The 10,000-nt window shown below is 40.7% G+C and overlaps 1 protein-coding gene across 1 annotated transcript in view; it reads right to left on the bottom strand.

The window, feature by feature from the left end:
* Positions 1 to 10,000, bottom strand: part of LOC143026051 (uncharacterized) — a 32,685-nt gene that overhangs the window by 6,733 nt on the left and 15,952 nt on the right. The window contains exons 4-5 of the mRNA XM_076186045.1: positions 7,670 to 7,818; positions 7,196 to 7,277 (exon numbers count right to left, since the gene is read on the bottom strand). Of these exons, the coding sequence (XP_076042160.1) occupies positions 7,196 to 7,277; positions 7,670 to 7,818 (231 nt within the window). The remainder of the gene's footprint in view (positions 1 to 7,195; positions 7,278 to 7,669; positions 7,819 to 10,000) is intronic.

Here is a 10,000-nt window from a genome sequence, read left to right as displayed (position 1 = left end):
ATATTGGAGAGTAGGAAACGTTGCTCCTTTCCTGCATACTACAGTAACGTAGACACACACACACACACACACACACACACACACACACACACACACACACACACACACACACACACACACACACACACACACACACACACACACACACACACACAAACACACACACACACACACACGCACACACATCCCGCCCAGGGCCGAAATAATTTTAGTATCACTGCGCTGCGGGTTGTTACTCTAACTCTCGCGGGCGGAGAATTGGGTGTGTGTGTGTGTGTGCGTGTAAGGTCACAGTATTACCCATAGATCGGTCATACGAGCTTTGAGCTCTCATCCGGGAGGTTAATAACTGTCAAACACGAGTCCAACACGTGATCCAAGACCATGGTGAAACACACACACACACACACACACACACACACACACACACACACACACACACACACACACACACACACACACACACACACACACACATACATATATACATGTACACATGCACAGCCTCTCCCATACACACGCACACACATTTCGTTGGCCAACAAAGATTTTTCTCAATGTACTCACACATCATTACGTAGAGTGTATGGGCGCGAGATTGTCCATAGGGATAGAAGCGCTGGTAAACTATAGTCCATGGTAGCAACAACAACGCTGAGTGCATAAATAACATCCTTCAACACAATGCTTGAGAACCAAGTTTAACAAATACAGCCATTTGCAATGCTTGTTACATGGGATGTGATTTTATTATATATATATATATATATATATATATATATATATATACATATATATATGTATATATATATACATATAAATATATATATATATATATACATATACATATATATATATATATATATATATATCCAGAAAACATAACTCTAGAAAAACGATTCGACAAGGATCTACAGAAACATGGTTAGATAAGTTAGGGCATTCTAAGCCCATTTCTAAGAAGTTTTCTAAATTATCTAAAAGTTGAGACTCGATGGGTAAAAAACTCCTTTTCCTCTTTGTTGACAGACTGTGCTTTCCCAGCGCTTCTATCCTCGTTCAGCTCGTGGAATTGGGTAAGTGTGCGAGATATTTTCTGATTCATCTGATATGAATTGACGTTCGTAGTGCCAAAGTATCTGAAGCACATAAGAATGAAGGGGATAGCAAGAGACCATAAGGCCTACACTAGGCAGTTCCATGTCCATTATCACCTGTGACCTCCATCCATAAAGTTATCTAACCATCTCTTAAAACGAACTATTCCATTCGTTAAAAGTTCTGTTGGTAAACCAGTTCTGGGCTATTTCCATCTTCAACCTAAAACTCTTCAATTTAAATACATTACTACGCGTCCTACCCTGCCGCCTTGATATGATGACCTTGCCTGTATCACCCTTGTTAAAGCCCTTGACCCATTTGAAAACCTCTATCAGATCACTCCACACTATGGCTTTCATAGTACAAAAACGTTTATAGTGCAAAAAACGTCCATAGTGTAAAAACGTTATCTCTCGCGGTTACTTGACAATTGTTATGAACCTTACTTCTTTTCTCCATATCTGTTGTGTCACATGTGTTGGCTGTTTCTCTCTTCGCAGCAGCAAGGGGAGATCTTGTCTATATATGCAAGTCCCCTTCTTCCTACTTCCCTTGCTCCTCCTCTTCTTCCTACTCTTTCTCCTCTTCCTATCCCTCTTCCTACTCCTCTTCCTCCTACTCTTGCTCCTCCTCCTGCTTCTTTTCAAACTCCTCTTGCTCCTACCATTGCTCCTCTCCCTCCGACTCCTCTTCCTCTTACTGTCTTTCCTCTCCCTCCTATTCCTCTTCCTTCTAATCTCGTTCCTTTTCTCCCCTACTCTTGTTCCTCTTCCTGCTCTTCCTCATATTTTAGTTCTTGTCCCTCCTACTCTTCCTCCTGTCAATCCTCCTTCTCCTCCTGATCCTAGCGTGCCGCGGATTCGAACAAAGGTGTCCGACGGCATTCACAGTGTATATGTTCACAAGCACACACGCACACATACGTGCATTCACACAAGCACACACACAGTTTGTTATAATCTGTTAGCGTCAAGGGCTCGCAACGAGGCAGACCCGAGGTAGATCTCTGCGCTTTAACAGTGCAACCTGTTAATGTCACCCATGAGCAAGAAAAAAAAGAAAGAAAGAAAAAAAAATATATATATATATATATATATATATATATATATATATATACACACACGTGTGTGTGTGTGTGTGTGTGTGTGTGTGTGTGTGTGTGTGTGTGTGTGTGTGTGTGTGTGTGTGTGTGTGTGTGTGTGTGTGTGTGTGTGTGTGTGTGTGTGTGTGTATCATTATATATGTATATGTGTTTGTCCATAGATTGGTCCATACGTGAGCTCTGAGCTCTCATCTGGGAGGGCAAATAGTTGTAGATAACGAATCTCGCACGTGATCTAAGACCATGGTGAATCACACACTTATACACACACGCGCACACACACACACACACACACACACATACACACACACACACACACACACACACACACACACACACACACACACACACACACACACAGTTGCAGATACAGAAGGGAAACAGAAGGGACACGTGCATTCTACCTCGTATTTAGACCTTAGGAAAGCGTTTAACAGAGTAGGAGACTCTTGCGGAAACGTAAAAGGTACGATCGGAGATAAATTGCTAGAATGGCCGAAATTTCTTTGCCTAATCACCCTGATCAGACATTGACCTGACCCTTAGCAGTCCCCAAACCGCATGTACATAGGGTAAAGATGACGGCTTCGGCCGCAGCTACTCAGCGTCTCCCGGCGTATGATCATCACTTTTATACACTTCGTAACAAACATAAGAGAAAGCTGGAAGTCGATAACGATATTATACAGACTAAAGGAAGAAAGAGAAGAAAATAGAAAATAGAAAAGAAAGTTCAAGAGAAGACATTGTCGAGGTGCCCAGTGAGGAACATGGACAGTATGCATTATGGGTAAACAACATGGACCAAGACGTACTAATCCCTCTCTTATCCGATTTGATTAAGCCACAGGGCGTTCGGATTTGGGGGAGAGTGTTCGGATAGGAGAGGTTAAAACCATTCCCCCCTTCCCCCTAAGTCTCCAATCCGCCACTCCAGTGCTCAGTTCTACAGGAACCAAAGTGATATACAATTCACATAAATCATGTTCGGATAGCAGTGAGGTTCGAATAATGGCATTTCGGATATGGGAAATATTGCTGTTGTTATACGGTCCCTAGGACCCAGCCTTGACTATGTAGATGCAGTGGTTTTGACCTCCTTCACAGAGGACAAAAACAACTTTGACGAATTTCAAAGTAGCACCCCACGTGCGGTTCGGAACTGTGGGGATTATCGTACGAAGAGAGACCAGAAGGAATCGGTCTAACGACGCCGGACAGAAGAGGAAAGCTAGATGTAATCAATTTGAACAAATGTGTATATATATATATATATATATATATATATATATATATATATATATATATATATATATATGTTTATATGTATATGTATATATAATATATATATATATATATATATATATATATATATATAATATACATATATGTATGTATGTAGAGACATTGAGACAAATTATGGGAAAGGTGGAGGGGGAACCACGGGTTCCGATACGTGGATGACTGCCTACTCGTTTTTCCAGCAGAAAATGACACCAGTGATACTATGTCTAAACTTAATGAGGTAGTAAATAGCATCCAATTCACTATGAAGAATGAGTCCCTCGGTCAACTACCCTTCCTAGACACGGAAATACACAGACAGGAAAACAAAGTACTCTTCAAAGTATACAGAAAACCCACAAAGACACTTCTACAGCGCACACAATGAACGAACCAAGGTAGGAATAATAACTGGGTTTTTTCTTAGAGCACTAAGGATATGCAGCAAAGAGTTTCTAGACGAAGAAATTCTGCATATTACAAATACTTTCAGAGCACTAAAATATCCAGAGGCGCTAATATCCACATCTTTGAGAAAAGCAAAAAGTATCAGGCAACGAAAAGAAAAAGTGGTCAAGAAAGAAACTAGATACCTTGTCGTACCAGTCTCCGATTTTTCACAATCACTGGGGGATGCAATACGACCATTAGGACTAGAAATAATCAGCGAAGCAGGAAAGAAACTTAAAAATCTAATAACAACAACGACACAAACATCTAACGACCTATGGTGAGACCCACAGAGGGCTTATGACCAGAATCAAAGAACACAAAGCAGACCTAAAATACCACAGGCATTCCAACGCGATGGTGGGACATATAGAACAAGAAGGTCATATGCCCGATTGTCATCAGAAGTGGTAGAAAAAGATTGACAAAGAGAAGAAGAAAAACAGTTGAAGCATTACACATAGCTGCCAAACCCAACATAAACCAAAAAGTAGGAGACATAAAGTGAACAGAATACACGGCGAAATATGCATCTATAGAAAGACGCCTCAGGACAGCTCCAACGTAACACGGGGATTTTATATAAGGACAAAACATCACGGTGACATTTATTTTCATATATATTTTCATTTATCAAAAATCATGTATTTTATTCTTATTATATTTTATTGATATATGCATTCTGTATCGATGCTAATTATTATTATTATATTGTTATTATATTGTAATATAATATAATATATTATATCATATATTATATTATATTGTATATTATGTCATATATCATATTATGTTATATTATTATTATCATTATTATCATTATTATTATTATTATCACTATTATATTATATTATATTATATTATATTATATTATATTATATTATATTATATTATATTATATTATATATGATATACTGATGCTGTTTGACGTGTTTTACTGGAACATTTGAAACATTGCACATGGCTGCCGGACCCAGCATGGGCCGGGAAGTGGGAGACGTGGAGAGAACGGAATGTACGGCGAAGTATGAGCTATAGAGAGACGCCTCAGGACAGCTCCGACATAACACGAGGATTTTATATAAGGACAAAACATCACGGTGACATTTATTTTCATATATATTTTCACTGATCAAAAATCGTGTATCTTATTCTTATTATAATTTTATTGATATATGCATTTTGTATCGATGCTAATTATTGTTATGTAATATAATATATTATATTATATTATATTATATATTATATTGTATATTATGTCATATATCATATTATGTTACATCATTATTATAATATTGTTATTATTGTATTATATTATATTATATATGTTATACCGATGCTGTTTGACGCGTTGTACTGGAACCAGCCACCAACCACTCCGCAAGGAGGTAACGTGGGCCTGGCTCACTATATAACAGCCAACTTTGACCCAGAATAACACTCCTCTGAAGAAACTATTGTAAGAGAAACCGGTCAGGAATAAACTCGATATTCAGATAAAGACCCGTGTTTCCCCCTCCACCTTTCCATGATATATATATGTATATATACATATATATATATATATATATATATATATATATATATATATATATTTCTTTTTCAACCACATATCACTTTTAATTCCACACTATCGCAAACATGACTGAGAATCGCTCGAAGGAGGTATCCGTATATATATATATATATATATATATATATATATATATATATATATATGTACACAGTGTATATATACATATATATTTTATATATATATTGTATATATATACATATATATATATATATTACACACACACACACACACACACACATATATAACAGTATATATATATATATATATATATATATATATATATATACATATATACATATATATAATATGCATATATATATACATATATATACATACGTATATATATATATATGTATATATATATTATACATATATATGTATATTATATATAATATACATACATACATATATGCATATATATGTATATATATATATTCTACATATATATGTATATTATATATATAATATACATACATACATATATACATATATATGTATATATATATATATATACATATATACATATTTATGTATATATATATATATATATATATATATATATATGTGTGTGTGTGTGTGTGTGTGTGTGTGTGTGTGTGTGTGTGTGTGTGTGTGTGTGTGTGTGTGTGTGTGTGTGTGTGTGTATACGACAGCGTTCTGGAAGTTGTAATCCCTGTCTCCCGGCACACCGCACGGGTCAAAGGCATTGCAGCGAGACAAAGCTCCCCTAAAACACGACACCACAGATTCACTATATGGGGACTAAATATCATCCCTTTAGGCCACACCATTTCTTCATTCATTTACAACCAGTCTCCATTCACTCCTATGTTTTCCCTTCCCTACACCTTGCTCAACAGTCATACCTATTGTGCCCAATGCACTTTCACGACTGGGTGGATACGCAGTGACCAGGTAGATACGCAGTCAAGTGCTTAGAAGTTCATGTGACCACAAATGGAAACACCTTGAGGGAACAACTTCGTTGGACAACATTCGTCCGTGGGGGATGTGTGTGTGTGTGTGTGTGTGTGTGTGTGTGTGTGTGTGTGTGTGTGTGTGTGTGTGTGTGTGTGTGTGTGTGTGTGTGTGTGTGTGTGTGTGTGTGTGTGTGTGTGTGTGTGTGTGTGTGTGTGTGTGTGTGTGTGTGTGTGTGTGTGACACTTCCTCAGGAAAAGCCCTAAGCAGTTGTGTAACCACATGTAAAAGTGAAACAGTCTACGAGATTCGTTTTGTCCTCTTCACTCTCATCCGGGCAAATGTAGGAGGAAGTTCTATATACTTAGTGAGACTACAAGTGAAAGTGCGACCATAGACGAGACTTAGTCCATGAGAGTCACTCATCCAGGTAAACATGCTATAGACTAAGGCTTCCTAACGTGGGGTAATGAAAACAATTACTACTGTACAATAATTGACAAAATATGTATGTGATGGATCAAAATATTTGAAAAATCACCTAAGTTTAATCTATTGATGTTATCACCAGATTTCATAATAAGATGATATCAAAATATAAACTTCATCTTTCATTGCTTTTTTTTTCTTAATTTTTAGGGGGACACGGGAATCTATGAAAATACCCAAGGGGTACATAGGAACGAAAAAGTTGGGAACTGATGCTCCACAGGGAAATTTCCTTATCGTCTCGTTTGATCACAAGTGAAAGTGAAACAACTTACAAAATCCGGTGTCGTGGGTTGAGGCGTCTGCGCGTTGGCCAAGCCCATGAGCACCAGCACCAGTGACAGGGATGTAGTGAACCTGCAAGAAGGAGGGAGAGGTGAAAGACAAGGTCACTGTGGCCTTTAGGGCACGACGACTAAAGGTCGGACTGATGAAGGTCACTGGAAAGGGAGAAAGGAGTTGGGGCAGCCTGGAAAGCGAACGGGGGAGGGGAGAGAGAGAGAACGAGTCAGTCTGGAATGAAGACTGAGAAAAAGGGAAGAGTCTGTCTGGAAGAGAAAGGACACGTTCCCCCCCCCCACACACACACCCACGTACTCCCCTCCTCACTGAGTAAAATTACATGACAGGGAAAACAAAATTTCTCAGCATTTGTCACCCGACTCGCTACGAATCAAAGATCACAAGAACTCTCCAGTTTAAGAAGCACAACATTTGGAAGTGCTATAAATAGCCAATGCCACACTCACCGGCCCATGGTAGCGCCCTGAGGTTCTTCTATACGCAGTGCTAGGAGATCGAGAGGAGAACGGAAGTTCCCTGGAACGTGTGATCCGAGAGGCACCTTGTCACTGATTGAAGACGGCGGACCGTTCTCGCCTCTCGGGATCCCCCGTTTCTTGCACCGCTCATTTTTGCCGCGGTTTGAGCATGCGCGGTTGCCACATCAGTCCTGATCGAGAGCCCCTTGTGGGCCGGTCTCCTCTTCTTCCTTAGTCAGCGTTGAGGAAGACGTCTCAAGTCGAGGGCTTCGGAAGGGGTCTGCAGCTCAAAGGCCAAGATGGAAGAAACAAGTGCCCTTCCGAGTAACCCAGGTTCCTTTCTATGTTCACTTCAGTCAGCAACGTTTGGAAACAGGGTCTGGAGGGTGCCGGGGTGGGGTTGAAGGAGGAAGGTTTTAAGGGAGAGGGAGGTGGGAGAAGTTGGGGTGGAGTGAGGGGGGGAGGGGGGAAGTAGTGTGACAGTTAACCATTAACCTAACCCCGGCACCAAGGAGGCCGAGGCAAGTTTGTGTATTCGATTGCTTTGCATATTCAGTGCTTCGAGAACGGCTTCGTGCTTTGGGCCAGTGCCGCATTGTATGGCCTTTGTTGTGGTAGGAATCGGGTGATTTTATTAAGTCCAATGCAGACAAAAGACCCTCTGAAATTATTAACGACATGATCCGAACTTTTAGCCTCGGTTGTGCGTTTGGTGCTAACCAGAATGAAATGAACGAAGGTTACCTACTGTGTCTCCAGTTCACGTGACTCCTGGTGGTTGCAGATCTGTATTTCATGACAGTTTTCCCCCCTTCCCCCGGGGGAGAGGGAGGGGAAAAGGGGGACTTCTTCGTTGAAAATAAGAGTAAATTTGTCATCTGAATCAACATAATCTTTCCTCATTTGAATGAAGTCGTCAAAAGCGACAACTTTGGTCGCTTTTGATATAAGCCATGACTTCCGGAAACAGAACTAAGAATAAATTTTATTTCTATTTATTTCATTTTCTTTTATTCTAATATATTTTATTTTATCTTATTCTTTTTTTTTATTATTGTTCGCCGGTTGCATCAAGTTCAAGTAGCGGTTTCCCAGCATTTTTCCTCCTCCTCCTCTTCCTCCTCCTCCTTCTCCTCTTCTTCCCCTCTTCCTCTTCCTGACAGTTGGTCTTTGTCCACCACAAGACCATTGCGTGAGGTATAGGCTTATCTCTGATAGCAATCCCCCACTACCACCCTTACCCCCCTCCCCTGCATTGTCTTCCTTTCCTCTCCCCCTCTCCCCTCTCCCTTTCCTCTTCCCCTCTCCCCCTTCCCCACCCTTTGTTCATTCCCCGTCATAGCCCCTCTCCTTTCCACACTATTTTCATCTCCCTTTATCCGTCGACCTGTTAGGTCGCAGCGTTTCCCAACCTTTTCCGACCATAGCACCCCCTCTTGTAATGTCTAAGCAGTCCAGCACCCCTATCCTGTTATTAGAAGGATAAAAGAAAGTGAAGTGTACTGCTTGGCGCGATTGGTAGAGTCCCCGACTGTCACTACAGCGGTCCGGATTCGAATCCCGCCCAGGGCTGAAATAATTTCAGTATCGCTGCGCTTCGAGTCGTTACTCCAACTCTCGTGGGCGGGGAGCTCTCTTACGGGAGGGGAATAGCTGACGTTCACGAGTCCAGCACGTGATCCAAAGACCAAGTGAATGCATATACTCACAACTCCTTGCCCACCAAAGGTGAAGCGCCGGTTCGCAGTCCAGCGATGTTGAAATTCTCAGCCCAAGGCGAGGTTCGAACTTGGATCGCTGAATTATTGGTCGAGCGTCATGTGCGCGCGCGCGCGTGTGTGTGTATGTGTGTGTGCGTGTGTGTGTGTGTGTTTATTCTACTACCTTGTGCGGTAAACCTAACAAGAAAATAGTGAATGTGGTGAACGGAGTACCACAAGGCTTTGTGAAGGCGCCGTCGGCTGGCACTTAGAAGGAAAGGTTAGATGCGCTTGTACGGACACACTCGGCTGCATTTCTGGTGGATTTGCGTGGCCTCAAGAAGTGTCTTTTTTTTCCAAGGTCTTCTGCGGGATTATATTCTTCGTGCGGTTCTGTCTCCCCCCCCCCTCTCTCTCTCTCTCTCTCTCTCTCTCTCTCTCTCTCTCTCTCTCTCTCTCTCTCTCTCTCTCTCTCTCTCTCTCTCTCTATCTATCTATCTATCTATCTATCTATCTATCTATCTATCTATCTATTTATCTCTCTTTCTCTTTCTCTCTCTCTCTCTCTCTCTCTCTCTCTCTCTTTCTCTCTCTCTCTCTCTCTCTCACCCCTTTCAAG

Source organism: Oratosquilla oratoria, chromosome 6 (assembly GCF_046742065.1).
Source record: "Oratosquilla oratoria isolate Oo_2021 chromosome 6, ASM4674206v1, whole genome shotgun sequence".
In the NCBI taxonomy this organism is placed as follows: Eukaryota; Metazoa; Arthropoda; class Malacostraca; order Stomatopoda; family Squillidae; genus Oratosquilla; species Oratosquilla oratoria.
Note: the sequence above shows the minus strand (reverse complement) of the source record. Positions and strands in the feature narration are given on the sequence as shown.